We start from the raw sequence: 21720 nt of genomic DNA, 5'->3' as shown, positions 1-21720 counted from the left end.
TTGTTAGAGACTTTTAATTAGCCCACAGGTTTGTGCCTGGTTGCTAAGTTTATAGTGTCAACGGGTAACATAACCAATTTAGTCTCCAGGCACAGAAGCTTGTGTACCTTGGGTAAAGCAAATGCCTGCCACATTAGTGGACAAGAAAATAAAAGAAATAAAAGCCAATGGATCTTTAAAAGAAGCCCAGTGCCAGCAGTCAGGTTATGGTCTTGCTGATTGGTACCTGTTTATTCCACTATAGGGGGTCTGCACACTTTTGACCTAGCCCTTTACATGAGTTATTACCACACCGTGACTAAAAAAATGAATGAGCATAGCTGGAACTCTCCCCTGGGTAAGTTCCAGAGTCAAGAGGCTATGGTGTAACATCCTTTTGGTTACCATCTCCCAAGAAACCTGCAGAATGTCTGCCTCACCCTACCAGCATAAAAACAGGGTCACATTTATCAGTGACATCCATGAAATGAACACCAGTGAGAGAGAAAAAAGCCAAGTGACAGGAACAGAGGGTCACAAGAGAGTTTGACAACAAGAACCAGGTTTAAGTACTGCATAAAAGTACAGCACCAGTGTGAAGCAACTGAATTTACTAAAGAGGAAATGAAGTTTGTGCTTGATGTGACAGGTATCCCAGAGGAAATCCAATATTAGGGGACAAAAAATTAAAAAAATAATTCAAAGGCACTTTCCAGCAAACCTGCTAAAGGATCTCTTTCCCCTCTTTTCTCTTTTTTCCACGCTTGGTCACAGTGTGATCCTCACTCCTGGGACTTCTTACATCCTGCTGATTAATGGGGTGCCAGGAATGTGCCAGCCACACACAAAATCTGGCTGGAAGGGATCTGGAGCTAACCCTGAATCCCAGAGAAGGGATCACACTTGAGAATGAGGATTCAAAAGAGCAAAACCAGACAAATGTAATCCTACAAAGGAATAACAGGTGTGTTCCATGCACCTCACAGGACACCATTATTCTGCTCTATTTAGCAGTGCTGAAGTCAGAGTTTGGACACCGTGCTCGTTTTTGGACACGGTGGTTTAAGAGGGAAAGAAAGTCCAGGAAATAAAAAATAAAAAGGGTACATTTAAAAAATGTAGGCTCTAAGGAAGACTTTAAAGAACTGCCTTTGTTTAATTAGCAAGTAGATGGTGAAAAGAGGACAGGCCAGCAGGTTTTAAATAAATGAGAGGATACAATCAAAGAACAGAGTGGAGGGGGGGGGGTTGTCCGGAAAAACACAAGCATTTAGCTTAATGAGGAAGAAAACATGATAAAAAATCTTCAAGAAAAGAAAGAAATGAAAGAAATCTTCATTAGCCACTAAGGGAAATGATGGAGCAGCTATCAAAAGAACCCAAACTTTCACACGAGTTGTTTATGAACAATTAAAAAACCAAATGTGTTGAACGTTGCAGGACTCCCCAGATGTAAGAATGGATTAGAGAACCTGATGAGGTCCAGTATTGGAATGCACACCACTATTGCATTTCTTTGATGTCTTTTATTGATTTTGATATTTTATACCCTTTTTTAAAATTTCTATGAGTTCTAAAAGACAGTTTAAAAATACATTATGATACTAACCAAGATGGTTAGAGGGGTGGAGCAGCTCTGCTGTGAGGAAAGGCTGAGAGGATTGGGATTGATCAGCCTGAAAAAGAGAAACTTTGGGGTGACCAACCTGTGGCCTTCCAGTAGCTGAAGGGAGCCCCCAAGAAAGATGGAGAGACAATTTGCAGGGGCCTGGAGTGGCAGGACAAGGGGAAATGACTTCCCACAGACAGAGAGTAGGTTTAGATTGGATAGCAGGAAAAAATTATTCTCTGTGAAGCCCAGAAAATCTGAGGCTGCCTGGTCCTTGGAGATGTTCACTAAGACATTTCATTATTCAGACTTTGTCTTTTGGTACTGCCCTCAAGGCAGATGGGCTTTTTAATGTTTGCCAATCCAGCGCACTGCTCCAAGTAACAGATTTGACTAAAGCCTGTGTTTTTATAATTCAATTATTTCAAAATACAAAGAAGACACCAGTGTTGTAGCTTCAATAAGCAGAGCAAAAAGGAGTTGGTGGATGGACATCTGGGATCTTAAATTTATGGTGCTTCAAGGACATTGGAATGAAACCAGAAGACTCTGGAGGAGACAGAAGCCTGGAAATTTGAAGACAATTCCATGTGCAAGGAAATGACGAGAGAAGGATTAAAGAATGACAACCAAATTAGCATGAAGAGCGAGAAATCAATAACCAATACAGCACAGAATGCTGGTTACTGAAGAGAATCATGCACCTTAGAACCAATGAACATTAATTTATTAATTCGCCGAAAATTTACAAATAAACAAAAAGGCGGGAAGGCAGCCACCAACCCTCCCCGCACGCTATTGGCTGCCCTTAGCCCCGCCTCTGTTGGCCGCCCTAAGCCCCGCCCCTCCATTGCCCGCCTCCAAGCCCTCGCTCCCCATTGGCCGTCTCCCGCGCTGGGCGGGGCCGGCGGCCCTTTTGAAAAGGCGCGGGACGCTCCCATTGGTGGCTGCCGCGGGAGGGGGCGGGGCCAGCGATTGGCGCCGGCTTGCCCGGGGTATCCCAGCAGCCACTTAGCGGGAGTGGGCGGAGCCCGACTGAGAAAACCCGTCGCCATTGGTCGGCGCTGGCGGTGCGTGACGAGCTGCGGCCAATGGGCGCGGAGCTCCGCCCCGCGCGGTGCGGCTGGCGCGGCGGCGGGCGGGGAGCGGCCCGGGGCGGCCATGACCGACGCTGCGCTGCTGCTGCCGCCGCCGCCGTGAGGGCGCGGGGGCCACGGACCGGCCCGACCGCCCCATGGAGACGCAGGAGGAGGCGCGGAGGCGCAAGCTGGAGGCAGGCAGGGCTAAGGTGAGGGGAAGGGGTCCCGGTTAGGCGGAGGCTGCGCCCGCCCCGGTCCCGGTGCGCTGAGAGCGCTGCCAGGCCCTGCCGCTGTGACTCGGAGGTGGGAGCGGGATGCCGGCCTGGGGGTGTCCCCGGTAGGGCTCCCCTGGCACGGTGGCTCCGTAGGAGAAGCAAATCCCGCTGCACAGGCATGGAAACATTACCTCGGGTCAACACGGAGCAGCTGGCAGCTGTGCGTGTGCCTTCAGGCTCTGCTCTCCTTGTGTTTTGGATTTTTTCCTTCTGGCTCTCCCATTTTTGCCCAGGATTCAGTGTTTGTGCTAAGGATATAAAAGGATATATAATATTGCACTGGGGGTTGAGGATCCCAAAGAACAGGTGTTGTTTGTTACTCGGCTGGCTCACTCGCTTGCCCGGCTGTCCGCAGGGAGAGCAGAGAGCTGCGCTCGCTTTGGTGGTTTCCAGTCACGCCGGTAGCAAACACTTCATAGGCTTTGAACATTCAGGTGTAGTGTAGGGACTTGTGTAGAGCTCACAGGATGAGGCTGATACATAAAGATAGCATTCTCCAAGGAATTATTACCTGCAGCCACGTGTTTGACGCTGGTTGTGTGCTAACCCCGTTAGATAAACACTGCTTTGTTTTGGCAATGATGTTCAAGGAGCTGATTGGAAATGCTTGGTTACTTTCAGCATTTCTGCGGGGGTTTGAGCTGGTTTTGTCATGTTTCCCTTCTGGGTGTCCCTGCTGAATAAGGCTTTTAGTTCTCACCATTTCAGTAAGAGTGGAATGGGGGCTATAGCTAGACAGGGTTGTGGGAAGTTTGGACCTATCAGATCTTTCCAGATCCTGCCCCTTCTGCAGGGACCCAGCCTGGATATCTGGCTAGTGGGGCCAGAGCTGGTTTGGAGCTGTCCTATGTTTCTGTTTCAGCTGCTTCCCAGCAGTGCTGTGCACAAGAAAATCGAAGAGAGCTTTTGTGGGAGGGAGCGGGATTGTAGCTGGAGCTGTGCTGAAGCTGCAGCCTGGTGCTGGGCAGTGCAGCTCCTCCATCCTTGGCTGGCCCTCCCTGATGCTGCCATGGATTCCACACTGCCTGCTCCTGCTCAGCAGTGTCTCATCTGCCTGCCTTCCCAGCCTTGTCATGTGCTGTGAGGAAAACTGCTCAAGAGAGAGCTCTGAGAGCAGGAGTTCCTAAGGTGGAGAGGTTACCTTAGTGTGGCCCAACCAGTGTTAGCATTTCTGTTAACATGCATTAATTCCAGGTGCAGGACTTCTTTGTGATTAGAAAAGTGTGACAGACTTAACTTGAGTAGGTTATTAGCTCCCACCTGTTGGAAAACTGTTGATTGCCATTAAAAAAAAAAAAAAAAAGGGACTTGCCTTATGTTTCAAGTTGTACCTGCAGAGCCAGGGTTGCATTTACTATTTTTATACTGTGTGTGCCAAATCTCTCTCTTCCCATTAAAGGAAAAACAAACATCATTAGCAGCCCCATCAATGTTGCTGCTGCATGGAATGCTGAGGGGAGAGGGAGAGTTTTAGAGAGGCAGAGATAGATGTGGTGCTTCCTCTGCTGATGAAAACATCACAGAGATCTATTCTCTGGCTGGCAGATTGTGGGCACCAGACAGCTTCCAAAAAGCTCCAGGTGACATTTCCCCTTTTTTATTCCTCTGCTTTTCGTTTTTGTAGTTTTCTCTGTGCTCCCCTCCTCATGGATACAGCACAGTTGTGAAAGGGAGGAAGAACCATGAGCAAGTGCAGGTTCTCTCTCCTAGAGCAGCTCGAGGTGATCCCATCTCTGGTGTGACACAGGAGTGTTCAGTGCCCATCAGAACAGCTTTCTGAAGCCTCTCTGGAGGAGCTGCTGGCAGCAGGGGACAGAGTGAGGCTGGTTTGTGTGTGAGAGCCCTCTGTTGTGGCAACCTGGGCAGCGATGTAACTGCAGTTGGATGCTGCTTCACTTTGGAGGTGGGAACTCTTGAGGGCTTTTTGCTTCCCCCCTACCCTCCAGAAAATGAGATACTGTATCTTTAGCATCCTTAGGTTTTAGTCTGCTAAGCAATGACTTGGCAAAGAAATATGATCTAAATGTTTTCCTTTTCAGACCTGCGCTTGCATTATTCTTTTTCATATAAGAATTCAAAATTCCATTCTTGAGATGCATTTAAGTTATACCTAATAATATTAATAATAATGCCAACTGTTATATTTATTGGCAATTGTAATTGGCAGCTAAGTACTGACTGTGCCAGGTACCTCACCTTCCTGTTTGATACAAATGCAATGCTGATAAGCCAGGGTAGTAATTGAGAAACAAAACAAGCCTAACTATTCAGTGCTGCTTTTTTTTCATTGTTTGTTTCTACCTCACATTAATTAGTCTGCATGTTGATCACCTGTGCCTCTCGTCACAGAGCTCTCTGTGCCATACCTCAGGTGTGGGAAGTTTTGCTCTGCTTCAGTTTTACAATTAAGACCGGAAAAATGAGTGCAGGTTTTCCAGGAAGTTTTCCCACCCCATCATTTTGAAGAAGGTCTAGAAAATATTTCTTGCTTTTGTCTAAGAGCACTTGTTGTTTATGTTTGCTGTATCCAGGGGCTGAACTAATGTTTATTTGAACAACCTGTTTCTGTTTGGTGCTGATGTGGTTTTCTGCTCTGTTCTGTTTTCTCTGGGTGTTGGTTTTGGTACTAATTTCTGAAGCACATAAAGTAATAGATCAACTTCTAACTGACTGGTGCTGGTGAAATGAAGTTGCAGTGCTTTGGCACCTGCAGAAAGGTGTCCTTGTGGATGCTGTGGAGGACAGTGCTCTCAGGATTCCTGTGGCAATGCTACAGGAACTTTCTTGGCTAAAAGTGAAGCTTTCACCTTTTCATGTGCTTCTAGAAAGCAAAAGGAAAGGTAAATCATTCAAAACAGGCATGATGGGATCTCACTGTAATGAGGCAGAGGCAGTTGTGTCTTGCTTTCTTCACATTCACACTCAGTACTTCGTGCTGGATGTGAATTTGAGATTCTCTTACAACAACACTTAACTTCATGTAGCTGCTGAAAGGCTTTGGCAGCCTGATATTGCTCTAAATAGAGCTTTTCCCATAAATCTGGAGCGTGCCACTCCACCAACTACAGTAGTTCCATAAAGTTTTGGTGTAGTTAGATATTTTTGCATGGCATATATTATGATTTTAAATGTTTAGTGCGTGTGAGTGGGACAAAATAAGTTTTGTTTTCTTTGACCTGTGCACTTAAAAATGTGGAGTGTTTAGGTGTTCAGTCATGCCAAGTCTTGCTGTTTTAATGTGAGATTCTTGGTCTCCCTTCATGAATCAGTAACTGCCCTCTGTAATGCCCACTCTCTCTGCCTTTCATCTTTTCTGCTTGTTTTACTCCTGTTTTCCCTTTTTCCCTGCTTCAGCAGTTTCCTCTAGTCTCCGTTTTCCTGCAGGTTTCCTCCTGCCCCGTTTCCCCATGTTATCAGGTTAATGAGTGCTGTAGCTATTTTTGACACACATTGCCATCAGTAAGTGCTGGAGCTGACATCTGGTTTCAGAGGATAGTCTTTGTGTCTCACTGCAGCTTTGTGGTCTGTTCATTCTGCTTGTTAGGAAAGGCACAAGTCCAGCAACTTTCATTTAATCTGCATTTCAGTATTGCTAAATGTAGAAATTGCAGAAGGTAATCTTAAAAATTAAGTTTTTTGTACATAAGAATTTTATCAGCTGGTAAGAAGTTGATGTTTTTCTGCAAATGTACCTTTCAAACAGGCTGCTGGGTGTAGCAGGAGTGTAACTGTGCACCTGTTGAGTAGCTAAGCTGTCAGCTCAAAGTTCCTGTAAGGAGAGGGGGCTGAACTAGATCCTTTTCACAAACTGAATGAGAAGAGTGGAACAAGATTTTTCTGCAAGGTGGCTGTTTGGCAGGAAAACTAAGCTGCAAGCAGTGGCTTTTCATATGTACTGCAGGTAGAACTTGGCAGTGATGTTTGCATCCAGTCATCAGTTAACTATCTGTTTTGTCTCATCACAAGATATATTACACTGCACTTGATAATCTGTGGTGTTAACCTTGAAGAAGTCTTTTTCCTTATCAGAAGGATGTCTGGATTTTTGCTGTGTGGGAGATGTTACTTGGAAATGCTGCCTAAACACAATACTAGAGTTGAAAATAACAATAATCCTTTTTAAGCTGTTTAGGGTGTTAGGGAGAGTTGGGTTATAAATTGTCAGTGACATTCTTTACAAGTCTCTGGGGCTTTGTAGAGCTGTGATAGCCTGATAAAGTAGAGCATCTGATTCTTCAACAGAAGAAATTAAAATGACCTGGCTTAATTGATTTTCTATTTATGTACTGGAGGCTGCTTTCTGGCGAAGAAGTTTTGCTGTGTTCTCTTAAGGGGGTGGCAGGGAAGGAGCATTAAAATTAACGGAAGTGAATCCTCATCTCAAAGCTTACGCTGGCTAAGACCTGTTTAGATGTATTTGTAGGGGTGTGCTGGTGCTGGCACCATGACAAGGGGGTTCTTGTTTTTGCTGGTCTTGCAGAAAGACTGCTCAATTATTATTTTTCCCTAATGCTTCTTCTATATTGACAAGTCGTTCCTTTACTAGTTTGTCTTGCTGTAATTCTGGATTATTATTGACACACAAAGTTTCACTGAGCAAAACTTTGATTCTTGTGTGGAAATGAGCCTTTAGTGCTGGTGTGAGATTTGTTGCTTAATGGCACAGTTATCCAGTATGTTGTGAATTATCCAGGCAGATAAAGCAGTTTTTCTGCAGATGTATATAATTTATCAAGACAGGAGCTCTGTCACCCATGACTGTGTTAATCTTGTGGTCCTGCTACTTTTTCCTTGCTTACCTCTCCCTGTACCTCTTGCAATCTTTCCTGAACAGTTTGCTTACTTCAGACAGCGAAAAGCAAAGGGCGACGTCGCGCAGTCGCAGAAAAAGGCGGCGAAGAGGAAGGGCTCGGCTGTCCACACGCATGACCTTCCGAAGGAAGAGCACCCAGTAGCAGCTGGAGATGCTGGGAAAGGCATAGAGGCTCAGGCTGAAGACACCAGCCTGCCAGAGGCAGCAACAGAGGCACAGGTAAATTTTAGTGTTTCTCACCTTCACTCCATTTGCAGGTAACAAGTGTTGCAGGTGGTTTTTGACTCAATTGAGTGTTAGCTCATGGGCCACTAGCTGCTCCTGAGAGGTAAGTGAATTGCTGTTGTTTTCACTTGTAGAAGTTCACTCTCTAACAAAGTAATCTCATTTACTAAGACATTACATGGCCTGGGCAGCTGTTATTGCCAGGGAGCTGTTAGCCTCCTAAATTAAAGTTTTTTGCTGCCATGGACTTCTTTTTGGGCAGACCTGCGGTTGTGGCTGTGAATTCATCAAATGGCAAATCTGGATTGGGAGATCAACAGATTAAAAGCTGCCAGGACCTTGTAATGCACAGCATTAATTTGGTTTTGTATCACTTGGCTGGCTCAAATATGCTTAAATGTTTTCTGAAAAACTATGATTTATTCCAGCCATTGTAAAACCAGCATAGATGTTATTTCCACAGATTTGTTTGAGGTGTGACTCTGCTTGTGTCTGATGTATTTTGGTATGTCTGTACTCATGGATCTCTAGAGGTAGTCATGTTCTCTATGGAAAGCATTTTGTGCCTTCTGCACCAAAAGCATCTCTCCAGATGTTGGTGTGTTTTCACAACATACCACAATAGCATCAAACTAAAGTGTTTGCAAACCTGCAATGATGGGGGATAAAATTTGCATGTGTTATCGTGCTTTCTCTTGTGAGGGTAGACCTGATGCTTTCAGGATATCTTCAACAAAATGTTAGCATTGCAAAGGCTTTTATGAAGTTACACACTGAGGAAAAACATAGTGTTTTGTCACTCAGCAGTGTTCTTGCTGCATTCATGTGAGCTTAAATTAAAAACAAACAAAAATCACTTACTGCTGCTAAGCAGCTTTTTTCAAAATAGCTGGCTTGTAAAGCAGCTGGAATTCTAGGTTACCTGGAGAGGGTGCCTCCAGGGAGGCAGTGATCATTGGGAACTACTTCAAGCAGACTCAAAATGCAGGGAGAGGTGTGGTCTGCCTTTTTTAAATAATGCAGTGGTCATCTTGGTCTTGTTGTGAATTTAGTGAGAGGGAAACCTCTTTCAAGGTATCAAGCTATGTTAAATCTGTGTCTCAGAAAAAGGTGTTGCTTTTGTGATTACCTGAATGGTTTTAGCATGTTTGTTAATTAATCTCCTGTCAGTTTACTAGTTTTTAGTACTAGATTAAAGGTTGCTCAAGTATTTACCAGCTACAACAGAAGAGGATCAAGCATTGAATCAGTGTTGAGGATTAGCCCTAAATTTAAGTGGACGTTATAATTCGTTTGTTTGTTTTGCAGTTTAATTCATTTCACCATGAAAGACCAGCTGGATTTAGCATAAAGTCAGTTTCTCACAACACAGGCCTTTCTGGCTCATGCTTAAGATGCTTCCAAAATCATTCTGCTTTACCTTATTTTTATTTAAAATAGCTATGATTTAGTGTTTGTTTCATTTGTTCATTTACCAGGGCAGCACTGATTTGTCTAGCGGGGAGCCGCTGGATGATCATGCAACTGAAGTAAGTGTTAAACGGTGTATCTTTAGTAAAAGGTGCTGGATAGAGCTGAAAAAAGACTGATAATGGATTTCTAAAATGATTAATTGAACATTATTATCAAATATGATAAAACTGATGTGATTTCACCATTTTATGGTATAAAACAGTCATTTCTCTCTATGTACATGTACTGGCTGTGAAAACTGGTTGCTGAGAAAATTGGGTTTTGTAAAATCACAGACTTTGCCCAGAGAAATTGGAATGTTTATAATGTTTCCAATTGATACATGGGTTCATTTCTCATTGTTTCATACAATACAAACAAAATGTATTCAAAATAAAATACAAGATACTGTATCCTCTGTGATGATTGTAACAATGTTGCTCCTAAGAAGCCACAGATACTTAATTTTAGTTGAAGAGCTTTACATTGTTGTTTCTTATTTGGGTGGACTGTTCTCCAGTCAGATGGATGTCAAGGCTTTGTTTAAATTGGCAATATTCTGCTTCCATCCTCACAACTGGAGGTATTTAAATCCCAATACATGCCAAAATGGCATGTTGCCACCATTTGGTGCTATAGAATCACAGCACTTTTACTTTACTTTTGTGCCTTAAACTATCATGAAAATGTCTCATCTATGATAATTTTTAATTTGAAGTTTTGAAGCCTTAAGGATTTTAGGTATGTAATGTTTCTATTAGATACCAAGTCCCAGCATTGAGTTACTTTTAAAGTATAATTTGTCCAAGACTTAACCTTGAAGCTGAATTTGTTTTCAGATGAATCCCAAAATGGTATTTTTAGTGAATAAATGCATTTGTTTCCCTTATGAAGAAAGCTAGGATAAATTGTGCTGCAGAGTACAGCGAGGCTGATGCTCAGGTGTGCCAGGCAAGGATAGCTGAGCTGGAGAGCAGGCTGCTGGAGAAACAGGAGGCAGTGGAGAGACTCACTGTGCAGATGGATGAGCTGCAGGACCAACTCACCCAGCACAACGATTCCATGCAGCTCCAGGTATGTTTGACAGAACTGGGTAATGGGATAATAGTACCTTATTTTCATCCTAAAAATATTTAGGCCTCAAGACTCAAAAACCTGTTGTTTTTTAGTGAGAAGTACTTCACCTTGCTAACATGTAGTGCAAAAAGCACCATCCTCTCCCAGAATATTAAAAAAATAATATTTTGCATTCCCCTTCTCCAGCAGTACTATGTAAAGGTAAATTATTACCAGGTGCTTTCTAAGACTGGTTAGTTTCCCCTTTATATGTTCTTTTTCTCATTCTAGGATTGGGGAAATAAAGACATTTCCTGTTGGTGAGAAATAAATTGAAAAGATAAATGTGATTAACATAAAATAGGATTAATGTGTCCCATCTCATTAGCTTCCTCTCACATGGGTGAAGGGAATTGCAGGCAGATAGGAAACAATTTAGGGGGTACTAAATATTCATTATGTCCTTTTTGAAAACGTGATGGCTTTTTCATCAATGAGAGCTACAAATTTGGAAGTAAAAATACCAATTTCATTGCTGGTACCCCATAATTTGTTTTTAAAATCACTTTTGATTAGGTTTGTCATCTATGAGATCAATTTAAGCCTCCTCTTCCTTCATGCCTGCCATCATCTTTGGACACAAAGATTTCTTTGGTGCAAGCTGGTTAAAACTGAAATGTAACTACAGACTCTGTAATGGCTTTGCTTCAACAAAACCTACTTGGTTCCAAATATGTTAAGAATATCTTCATTAAAAGTGCACTTCTTGTGACCCCTGTAGGAAACAACAGTTCAGGAGCAGAATGAAATCATCAGGAAGTTAACAGCCTGCCTTCAACAGGCCAAGAAGGACCGGGATGAGCTGCAGGAGGAGGCTTCACGTGTGGCTGGCCAGATCCACGATTTACAGCTCCAGTTACATCAGGTGTGCCTCTCCTCCAATTTGCATGTCCTTACAGAGACTGCAAGAACAACTTCAGACTGTGAATGTAAAAACCTTGAGCTGGTCATGTAGCTCCTCATAGTTCAGTCTGTAGCACAGCAGTGAGAATGGTTTCAGGGCGAGGCAGGGTTTTTTCCTGGTTACTACGGAGAAGTCCTGGAAATAACCTCAGATTTTCCACTTGCTTGCATAACGTTTTGAAGGTCATTGCACTTCTTTGTTTATCACTTAAGCCCTTGTTAGGGAATTTTGCACAATGTTGTTAGTGGTGTTATGGGTTGAGTGAAAGCATTAGACAAGCTCTGCCTTAGGTTCAGATTTTTGGCAGCAGATTGAATTCAGGTGAGGCACACCTAAACAGCTCTGGCTTGTGAGTTCTTTAGAACTGCAGATCAGGTTTATCATAAATTGAGTTATTTACTGAGTAGGCAGAATATTAACAGACAAATGGCCTTAAACAGGTTAAAACAAGTACTAAAAGATTACATTAAACAGTGCACAACATAAAGGTATCTCTAGTATAGCTAGCAAAGAAATACTATAGATTAAGAGTCAGTGTAACTTATCACTGAACTGATGAGGAGGTACACAGATTGCTTTCATTCAGCCCCCAAGAGAGTGACCACAAAGTAGCATCCCAGCTTTGGGGAAGGGCCCCACACATTTCCACAGAATGTGCAGAAGACTTCTGCCTTGTGAAAATTTGGTGTAGCTTTTATAGTTTGTGAAGTTAAGTGTCTGTCAGTCAGAAATTCAAGCTTATCTTCCTACGATCTCTCTCCCAAGGCAAGATGTTCATTGTCAGCTGGGAATGCCACCTCCATGGTGCCAGAAATATCTCACTGCCAGACAGATGTCTGGCCTGAAATATTTCACCAATTAGCAAATTCTTGGGAGGGGGAAGATGCCCTGAGCTATTGCACCAGCTGATAGGCAGAGCAGATAAGCCCTTCTGTGGTGGGGGAATATCCTGCCACAAGTGGTTTGTGGCCTGTGCACAGCTGTTGCTATATAGTTTGGGCTTGCATGTGATCATTTGTCCTTTGCCAGAGAAATCTGTGAATTTCTGCTTGGGCAACTGGAACATCTCAGCTGTTAGACAGAAACTTGCTGTGCTGAGGTCATGTGACTTGGCTCAAAGAAAGAAATTTAAAATGACACGGTTCAAGCAGCATCTCTGACAAATAGGAACCTGCTTCAGTGCAACAGGTTGATCATGGATCTAATCCCTCTATAATGACATATACTGCAGCCTTTCTCTGCTTTAAAATGTATTTTTAAAGTGCTTTATTCTTTCTTGGTGATACTCAGTGTTCCAGTAGCTATTCTCTCTGACCCTATGTATTTGTTGTCCTTGGAGCTTTGTAGTATATGCCAAAGAGAAATGTTTGTGTAGTAACTGTTTCAGGTTTGCAGGGTATGGGATTACATATCCTAAAGTCTGGATAGGAAGGGAACGAGGTTTAAAAATTTTAAAAAACAAAACTAAGCCTTTTTAGTCCAGGGATTATATTAATGGAGTTGCTTATGGCCTGAAAAAGGTTGCTAAATGAAATTTTGTAAAATAAAATAACAAAAAATAGTGCTTTCTATCTACAGTTCTGATTGCAACAGCAAAATGTAGTAAAAGTGAAGGCTACTCAACAGGTGTTTGGGATTTGCACCATAAGCCATTGAAAGACAAGGATCAAGCCTCAATAGCATTTCAGGCATATTCTAAATAAATCTAGTGAGATGATGCACATTGTGGAAGGATGTCAACTTTGATATCAGATGAAAGCACTAATACTGTCTTGCATATTCTTTCTTGGTTTTAGCAACATACTGAGAAAAATGTTAAATATAACATATTTTATGTTGTCCTGATGGGGATAAATGTTTTCCTTTCATTTGAAAGGATATGGAAAGGAAAAACCAACCTTTAGTAAAGAGCTGTAAATCCTTTCCAGAGAAGGTTTTGCTCATTGTCCTCTTAATGGTATGCCCAGTCCTTTGGGAGTTCTGTTTTGTATTGGAGGAATTCAGTATGATTTATTATGCTAGATTTATGGGTTCATAATGTTAGAGAAGCCACCACATGGATGAATTATCTAACATTTGCATCTTTTCAGTAAGTAATAGTATCTAAAACATGACAAGTGTTGTCTGCCTTTTTAGGGTGATTTTTATTCCTTGAGAATGAAAGATGTAGGGTAAATCTCTAAATGCACTTGCTTACAGTGAGTCTTGTGTATGAGTTGTTTGGATACAAACTTCCTCCTGACTGTGACTGCCTTTTATGTTCCCAGGTTACTGAGCTACTGAGGAGTAAAAGTCTCAGGAAAAACGAAGGATTAGAAGCCCAGCAGCAAATGTTCTTGTTTCAGGATCGTCTCAGAGAGCAAAACGCGCACTTGGAGAGTCTGCGTGAGAAAGCACATGACCTGCAAGTGCAGCTGGAGTCTTCCCAAAAGGTAAAAACATATTTTTTTTTAATTATTTCAAATTTGATGATAACTTGAATTTACTATAGTGTCATAGTCATGAAAAAAGCCTTTTTATATAGAAATAAATTTGTAGGGATTGTGATGACTAACATAAATGAAACAGCTTAATGTTTGGTTTCCTTTAAGAGTGTAACTAGTACTGCCATAAATGGAAACCTTAAACTTAAATGTTGTTATTTCTGAATGCAAGTTAAAAACATGAGGCTTAAGGAAAAGAAATCATGGTGTATTTTATATGTAATGTTTTATTTTTAAGAATACCAAAGATAAAGAAAATCTGCTTGCCCAAATGGAAGAGGATATGAAAGATACAATACAAAAGCTACACAAAAGCATAGATGAAAAAGAACAATTTATTAAAAGTCTTCAAGATCTGCTGACATCAGAAAGATCTGGCTTGTCTATACTACAGCACACACTTTGTCTTCGGGACTCAGAAATAACAGAATTAAAAAAAGAAATTGCTTTATCCAAAGTGAAAGAACAGCAACATATTGAAGAACTGAGAATCAGTCATGAGAAGGATATTTGCAGACAGTTGGATAACTTGAGGAATGAGCTGGAGAAGTGCCACAGGAGAGAGATTGCAGAAGCCAAGCAGATCTATGAAAAAGAAATTATTTTAAAATATAAAAATGAACTTGAACAGTTAAAGAAAGAACTCTGTACTTTGAATTCTCAAGAAAACATTCAGAATTTGAATGGCATAATAATTGACCTGAATGTAAGGCTTCAAGAATCTGAAATTAGTAAGGAAAATTTGAGGAGAAAACTTGAAAACCAACGGGAAGACTTTCTGAGGGAAAAATCTGAAATAGAGACTAAATACAAGGATTTAATTGATGGCCTTAAGTTTCAGCTTTCTTCTGCAGAAGAGCAAGCGAAGGAAGCCCAGCGATATAAAAAAGAAAAACAATCCTTGAATGAAGAGATTCAGAAGCTGAATTCCTACATCCAGGAATTAAATCAAAAGCAACTTTATGAGGCTAAAAAATGTATAGATGTAAGGGGAAATCATGATGGAAAGATTGACTCCAATAAAAAATTACTGAGGGAAAACCAGATTTTATCAGGGAAGTGTCAGCTGCAGGGAGTGGATCTGGAGGAGATGTGGGACAGAGCATGCCAGCTGGAGGGCAGAGATGAGCCAGTGTATCAGCCAGAAGTGGAGTTCCAGTCTGACTCCTCAAGGGATCAGTTAGAAGAAACAAGGAATTTAGAGATCACGAAGGATAATGGAAGTGGTGAAGGGGAGAACCTGTCTGAAGAACCCTTGTCAGAGCTGGGGCTTCTCAGTGGTGATGAAGGTATATTGGATAAATACCTCATTGCCACAGAAACTCCAGAGGACTCCTATGGGTTCAGCTCTTTGGAGGGCCATGCCATTGAAGAGGGCAGATGCAATATGTATGGGTTAGACAGCAGTGTGCTCCTAGAACCCAGCAGAGAGTTTGTATCTTCTTCATTCAACTGTAGCCTTGAGGAGGGGACGTGTCTTAGTGCCTTGGCTCAGGACCTTTCTGAAGAGGCAGAGGTGAGAGCAGAGGCCTTTGTGTCAGATGGCTCCCTGCAGCAAAACAAAATTGGAGACCACGGTGACGCAGAGGATGGTGAGATGATGTGTTTGGCAGAGAGACATCTGAAGCCAGCTGAGCTGCTCCATCAGGAGTCAGACTTGGAAATGCCTTATCAGGACACCCAAGGAGCTGTTGGAAATTGGGAAGAAGCCGTGTCTGAGCTCTCTCATAGGCATGCAAAACTGGAGGAAGAATATGAAGCACAGATCCATTGTGAAAAAGAACTTCCTCAGAAAATGGAGGAGGAGAAAGAACTTGAAAATAAACACATGCTTCTACTAAAGCAGCAGGGTGAGGATGAGGGTCAGCCATCTCTAACACAAGTGTCAAACCCCTCTATCTGGCTAGAAATGGTGAAGGACCTCCAGGTGGAAAGGGACATGTTGGTGATGCAGCTGCGAACTCAGGAGCAGTTAGTGAGAGATGCTCAGGAGCAGAACACAGCTTCTGATTCTGGGACAAGCAAAGTGCAGGCTCTTTTTGGCTGTCAGCTGGCAGCTTTGCAAAGTCAAAGGGATGGGCTGCAAAGCCAGCTTAATGCTCAGAAGGCTAAAAACCAGAGAATAGCAGAGCTGTTGAGTCAGAAAACTGTATCTGAAGAGACATTGCTAAAAGAACTGGAGTTGCTCAAAGCTGAAATCAATAATAAAGAACAAAATTTAATACTTTTGTTGAAGGAAAAAACAGCCTTAAGAGAGAGACTATCCAGTGTGGAGGAGGATCTGTTGAAAGCAGAAAAAGCACTAGCAGAGAATGCTAGCATCATTGAGGACCTTGAGAAAAACATCCATGAGCTTAATGCTGAAATGAAAAACATCAAAGAAATACAGGAGTGTGAAAGACTGAGCTATGAGGACAGGTTAAACCTCAGCAACCAAGAAATTAATAAACTAACTGCTGAAATAAAGGAAAAGACTGCTGAGTACAGTGAGCAAAAAAACCAGTTGACTGAAGAAATTGCCCAGTTGAAAAAGGCTCATTTGGAGCTTGAGGCTCGCTTGCAGGAGTCCTGTCAGGCTGCCCAGGAGGCTCAGTCCAAGATGGAGAAGCATTACAAGGAGGAAATGGATAAGATGGAGAGTCAACACCTTGCTGAATTAAGTGAAGTGAGTTTGGCACATGAGAGAGAGGTAGGAAACCCTGATAACTGCAGGAATTGTGGGATTTTGAAATGCTTAAGGTAGCCATTGCAAATGTTTGTATGCCTGTTTTCAGATCAAACAGTTAAATGCTGAAATAAAAGACAAAGTGGAAGAGCAACAGAGGCTGGAAGAAAAAAGAATGGAAGAGATTGCTGTAATAAAAAAGGTACGTGCTGTAATTTTGCATTGTTGTGTAAACATTTTAGAGATGCAAGATTATATTTATTGTTTTATTTGATGTTTTTGATTTGGGGTCAGGAGGATGGAGAATTCTTTCTCCATAATTAGGACTAAACAATCATATTTTGAAGAAAGCTTTTCATCAGAGCATTCTCTGCAGGTTCATGAACGGGAGCATGATCGGGAGGTCTCTGAGCTGGCTGCTAAACACGCGGAGGAAATGGAGAAGCTCCGTGCTGAGCTCAAGGAGGAGCAGAGGCACCTTTTAGATGAACTCCAGCAGCAAATGGCAGCCACACACAGAGCAGAGCAGGAGCAGGCTCAGCTCCAATCCCAGGTAAAAACAGGAAATAACACAGTGGTTAATACAGTTCTTAGCTGAATTGATGATCTCCAGCATACACAGAAATCAAGGCGCCTTCTCCTTAATTTTTGTGGCTATTACACTTGCTCTTTCACATGGTGCTGCAACCAAAGGAAAAGGAGTGTTCTCTTGGTGGGTGGTAGTAGATATATTTTAGAGGAGTTCTCCAGAATCCTCACTTTATATTATATTTTATATTTTTAATATATATTTTAATATATATTTTAACATTAATTTTATTTTAACATTGATTCTGAAGAAAACTGGTTGTTTAAATTGATGATTTTGAGAGAAAAACAGCTTTGCAGTTTTTTTGTCTTCGCAAGTTTAACAAGTTAATTTTATAAAGGATATAAACTCCTCCCACTTTTTAATTATCTCACTATTAATAATTAGGAATGCTGTAGTGTGAAAACCTGGCTTTTACTTCTGTACACTTCCTGGGTTTTTGAACATTTCCACGAAATGCAAAGTGGAAATGGAAAGAATGTCTAGTGTTAGGTCTAGTTACAACCTGTTGGTACACTGGGTCGTTTACTTAAGAATTGAGGAGTGGTGAATTTTATTTCTACTTCTTCAATATCACTTAGACCTTTACTTTGTTAACAAATTATAAACAACAGCAAACATAAGGAGTTCTTTCAATAGACAGTGACCAGCTGGGGTAAGCTTCTGTTCTGCTTTGATGTGAGGAAGTGGACAGATGCAGGATATTTTGTAGGAAATTAGGAGGCAGGTAAGGAAAGCCTTTTACATTGCACTGAAAACATTCAAATATCATTATAGCAGCTTATTTTAAGGGTTCCTTTAAGGGTCCTTGCCACAAAGAATCCGTCTCCAGGTACAGAAAGACAAAACTTAGATGTGTTTAACAGTGAAAACTGAAAGTGGTAACGAAAAAACAAGCACATTTCATTAGAGGGGAGGGAGAAACCCTTTTTTACTCCACTGCAGACACTGCACAGCCTTGAACTGGAAGCTTTACGCCTGACCTTAAACAATATGCACACCTCTCAGCTGGAGCTTACACAGTCCAACTTGAGGAAAGAGAAGGAGACTGCCCTCATGGAGCTGCGGGAGATGCTCAATGACAAGCGTGCTCAGGAGGTCGCCATTCTGCAGAGCCGCCACCAGCTGGAGTGGGAGAGGATCAAAGAACAGTGTCTGAAGGAAAAAGAAGACCTTAAGTTCAAGTATCAGCAGGAACTAGGTATTAAAAGTGGGGAATAAGTGTTTTCTTCCTCCACAGGTTCCTGTCTTGGTGTAGAACTGGCCTGTGAGTCACAGTTGGTGTTACCTCTAATATGGGCAGGACTGCCATGTGTAAGAGTGCATGTTTTCTATATGAAAATGAAGCTCTGCAGACCAAACTTTAGTTGTTCTTCATCTGTAAATTAGTGCTAAACTGAACTACTTTCTTTCAGGAGGCTTTTCACCAAGTTCTCATAAAGAACTTGTTCAGTGCAGAGAATAGCTCTTATCCCTTATGTTTTTGAAGGTTTTTCTTGCCCTAAGTCAGCACTCTGTTATCTTTCTGAGAAGATATGTGAATGCTTCCTGGCTTACCCTGTCAGTGTTGGGAAGGGGCTTAAAGGCTCAGTGAGAACCTGTAGCTGGGTGTCCTTTGAGCTGCACTTCATGTAAGATTGTATTTTGGCATAAGCAAGAAGGCAATTGCACCTCATAATACTGAAGGCCTGCTGAGGATGCTCTTGGCATTGCTTGGGAAGTTTCCCTCTTTGCAGGTCAGACCGTTTTTGACCTGTATGGCAGAGCTTCAGGAATTTCTGGAGGAAGGTGAATCTTGCAGCACTTCACTGAAGAGGTTTACAGAATCACAGCCTGTTTGGGCTGGAAGGGCTCTGGAGATCATCAGACCCCCTACTAGAGCAGGTTCACCCAGAGCAATTTGCACAGGATTGTGTCCAGGCATGTTTTGAATATCTGCAGATTAAAAGGCTGCACAGCCTCTCTGGACAGCCTGTTATGGGGCTCTGTCACCCTCACAGTAAAGAAGTTTTTTCTCTTATTCAGATGGATCCATGGAGAACAGTGCTAATTGAGGCCTCCAGCCAGACTCTGCACTCTCATCACACCTTTCTAAGCTCTGCAGTAAGGCTTAGAAACCATTCCTCTAGTTGTCCTTCCCAAGGAAAATATTCATTTAAGGGCGTCTCTTTTTGACCTAAAATTAGGAAACCATTTGTTACCACCAGTACTGCAGTGAAGTGACAGCACAGTGGGATCTGGGAGCAGGAGGAGGTCGAGATGCAGTTGTTAATATCAATGCTGGTAAATGGTGTTTTACGAATGTAACTTAATACCAGTTTAATCTAAGTTTTTCTTTCCCATGGAAAGACTTGAAATAATGGCTGCATATTGTAAACTATTAATTACAAATAAGTCTGGGCAATGTGGCTGATAGGCCTTTACAGGGTTCCTTCAATTCAAAAAAGGGGCCAAACAAGAAGCTGGAGTTAATCAGGGGAGGAACTGGAAAGGAAGAATCTGTTGGTGTCAGTGATAACTTAGCAGATAGTGGCATCTGTCTTGCAGTCTTTTTTCCTACACATTTATAGAAGAAATTTGTAGTTTCCTACCTGATGCTGCATGCTACTCCTTCTGTCTTTCTGGACTTTCTGTGCTCATAGTGGTGTGCAGTGAAATGTTAAAATGACATCAATATTCATTTATATCTTTAGGGTTATTTTTCGTTTTAGTATCATGTTCTCTGTAGACTTAAGCAGCCTTTACTAATTAAATTGAACTTTACTTTCTGAGTTGTCTTTGCAGCTGTAAGTTCTAGAATGCTTGTTTTCTAAAATGAAAGTGAGCTAGTGGGATGTAATATAACAGCAAGTGTGGCTTAGAACCCAGCATCTTGCCCTGCTCTATGCCTGCCCCTTTAAGTCCTGAGTTTGATGTTGAAAATTGTCATCTCATCCATATTTCTACTTACTATTTAATACTATTTTAAGTAAATTTATTAATTAGTATTTTATTTCACAGTTGACCAGAGAAAGAAAATAGAATTGGAAATGGAAGAGACGCATGTCCAGGCATTAGAGGTACAAATTCTGTTCTTTATACAAGAAAAAAAGAAAGGTCCTTTCAGAAACAAGAGCTGGTACAAGGCCCAGATCTCCTACACATTTATTGTAAAGGACAAATAAATGGAGAAAAAAAATCACTAATTTACTAAATGTGTTTGCTTTAATATAATACATGTTTTACTCTCTTAGACCCTCAAAAGAGACTGGGAATTAGAGTCTGATAGACGTTTGCAAAATGTATGTGAGGAGTTGTGTGAAAAACATCAGGCTGAGATGATTGCACTGCAGAAATCTCTGGAAATGGATCTGGAAAAAGTCAGAGCAGAGCTGGGGCTTCTTTCTGTTGAGAACGTGCAATCTAAAAGTAAGTATCATGCTCTGGAAGGCAGCTGTTTTATTGAACAGAGACCCAGCTAAGTGATTTTACAACATGTATAAAAGCAAATACAAGCTGTATTTATGTAGCCTTATCTAAAAACTGGGACAATGGCATGAGACTGTCTAGACAAGGTTGTAAATGAAAAAAGGTTTAAAACCTGGATAGCATTGTTGTATTTCAACTTCCACAGAGTATGACATGCAAGGTGAATATTAAAGGGAGGTGCAGTTTTGCTCCTATCTGAAAACCTGTTCTGACAGTTGCTGAGTTAATCCAAACTGTGATTAATATTCATAGAAGCTTCTTTAACAAAAAATTGTATTTGGGTTGTGGGTAGTTAAGGCTTAATGGAACAGTTGGTTGTCTCTTGGCTAACTAACAGTGTGGGATGCAGAGAACAACAAAGCAGTGCATGGACGTGTTTGACTTGCAAATACTTTACTGTTCAAGCATTTCTGTGATTCCCTGAAAGCCAGTGCTTACACTAGAGACAATATATTTCTATTTTCATTGCACAGAAGTTGTACAGGTTGTTCATTAACTGGGATGAGGGAGTAACAGAACTAATTTTTAATTTTAGTGAAATGTATAGAATTGGAGAGGCAACACCAGTTAGCCATCACAAAGTTACAAGAACAGTTGCAGGCTGAACATAATCAACTCCTAGAAGACATAAAGATGAAAAGCCAAGAAAAAGAACAGGATCTTCAGAAGGAGGTAAGTTACATTTATTTAGCAGTTTAGAGTGGCTGATTTCTCTTTATGTAACAAAAACTAGACCACAGACATATCATTTGGGTGACCTGTTTGTATTTAGGGATGTTAGTGCAAAAGCAAAATGCATCATGCAGGTAAATACTCTGGGAGTTTGCACAGGAGTTCAAAACCTTTGGAATGTAGTTGCCTTTGTGCCATCTCTTCATCCATATTTATAATCCTAATTTTATAGTTCTCATATTTTATTTTTATCAGGCTAATGCCTTATTTTGTGCCAGTGAAGATACTTATGGCATCAGGAACAAATTCTTCCCTCTCAGAGGAGTGGGTGTAAGAGTTAAGAGATGCTGCTACTCAGTATCTCTGATGCTGTCAGGAGCAGAGAGTGGTG

General features: G+C 41.6%; 1 protein-coding gene across 12 annotated transcripts in view; it reads left to right on the top strand.

The window, feature by feature from the left end:
- The first annotated feature begins 2733 nt into the window (after nucleotides 1-2733).
- Nucleotides 2734-21720, top strand: part of PCNT (pericentrin) — a 69828-nt gene continuing 50841 nt past the window's right edge. For 6 of the 12 annotated variants that reach the window (XM_030951977.1, XM_030951972.1, XM_030951971.1 and 3 more), the window contains exons 1-13: nucleotides 2734-2876; nucleotides 7777-7974; nucleotides 9459-9509; nucleotides 10327-10506; nucleotides 11270-11413; nucleotides 13720-13884; nucleotides 14174-16624; nucleotides 16710-16802; nucleotides 16977-17153; nucleotides 18135-18390; nucleotides 20190-20248; nucleotides 20423-20597; nucleotides 21193-21329. In XM_030951977.1, the coding sequence (XP_030807837.1) occupies nucleotides 2823-2876; nucleotides 7777-7974; nucleotides 9459-9509; nucleotides 10327-10506; nucleotides 11270-11413; nucleotides 13720-13884; nucleotides 14174-16624; nucleotides 16710-16802; nucleotides 16977-17153; nucleotides 18135-18390; nucleotides 20190-20248; nucleotides 20423-20597; nucleotides 21193-21329 (4140 nt within the window). In that variant the 5' untranslated portion in view covers nucleotides 2734-2822. Of the gene's footprint in view, nucleotides 2877-7659; nucleotides 7975-9458; nucleotides 9510-10326; nucleotides 10507-11269; nucleotides 11414-13719; nucleotides 13885-14173; nucleotides 16625-16709; nucleotides 16803-16976; nucleotides 17154-18134; nucleotides 18391-20189; nucleotides 20249-20422; nucleotides 20598-21192; nucleotides 21330-21720 lie in introns of those variants that run through there. The other 6 variants (XM_030951980.1, XM_030951975.1, XM_030951974.1 and 3 more) reach the window with 5 other exon arrangements.

This window comes from Camarhynchus parvulus, chromosome 7, assembly GCF_901933205.1.
Source record: "Camarhynchus parvulus chromosome 7, STF_HiC, whole genome shotgun sequence".
NCBI lineage: Eukaryota > Metazoa > Chordata > Aves > Passeriformes > Thraupidae > Camarhynchus > Camarhynchus parvulus.
Note: the sequence above shows the minus strand (reverse complement) of the source record. Positions and strands in the feature narration are given on the sequence as shown.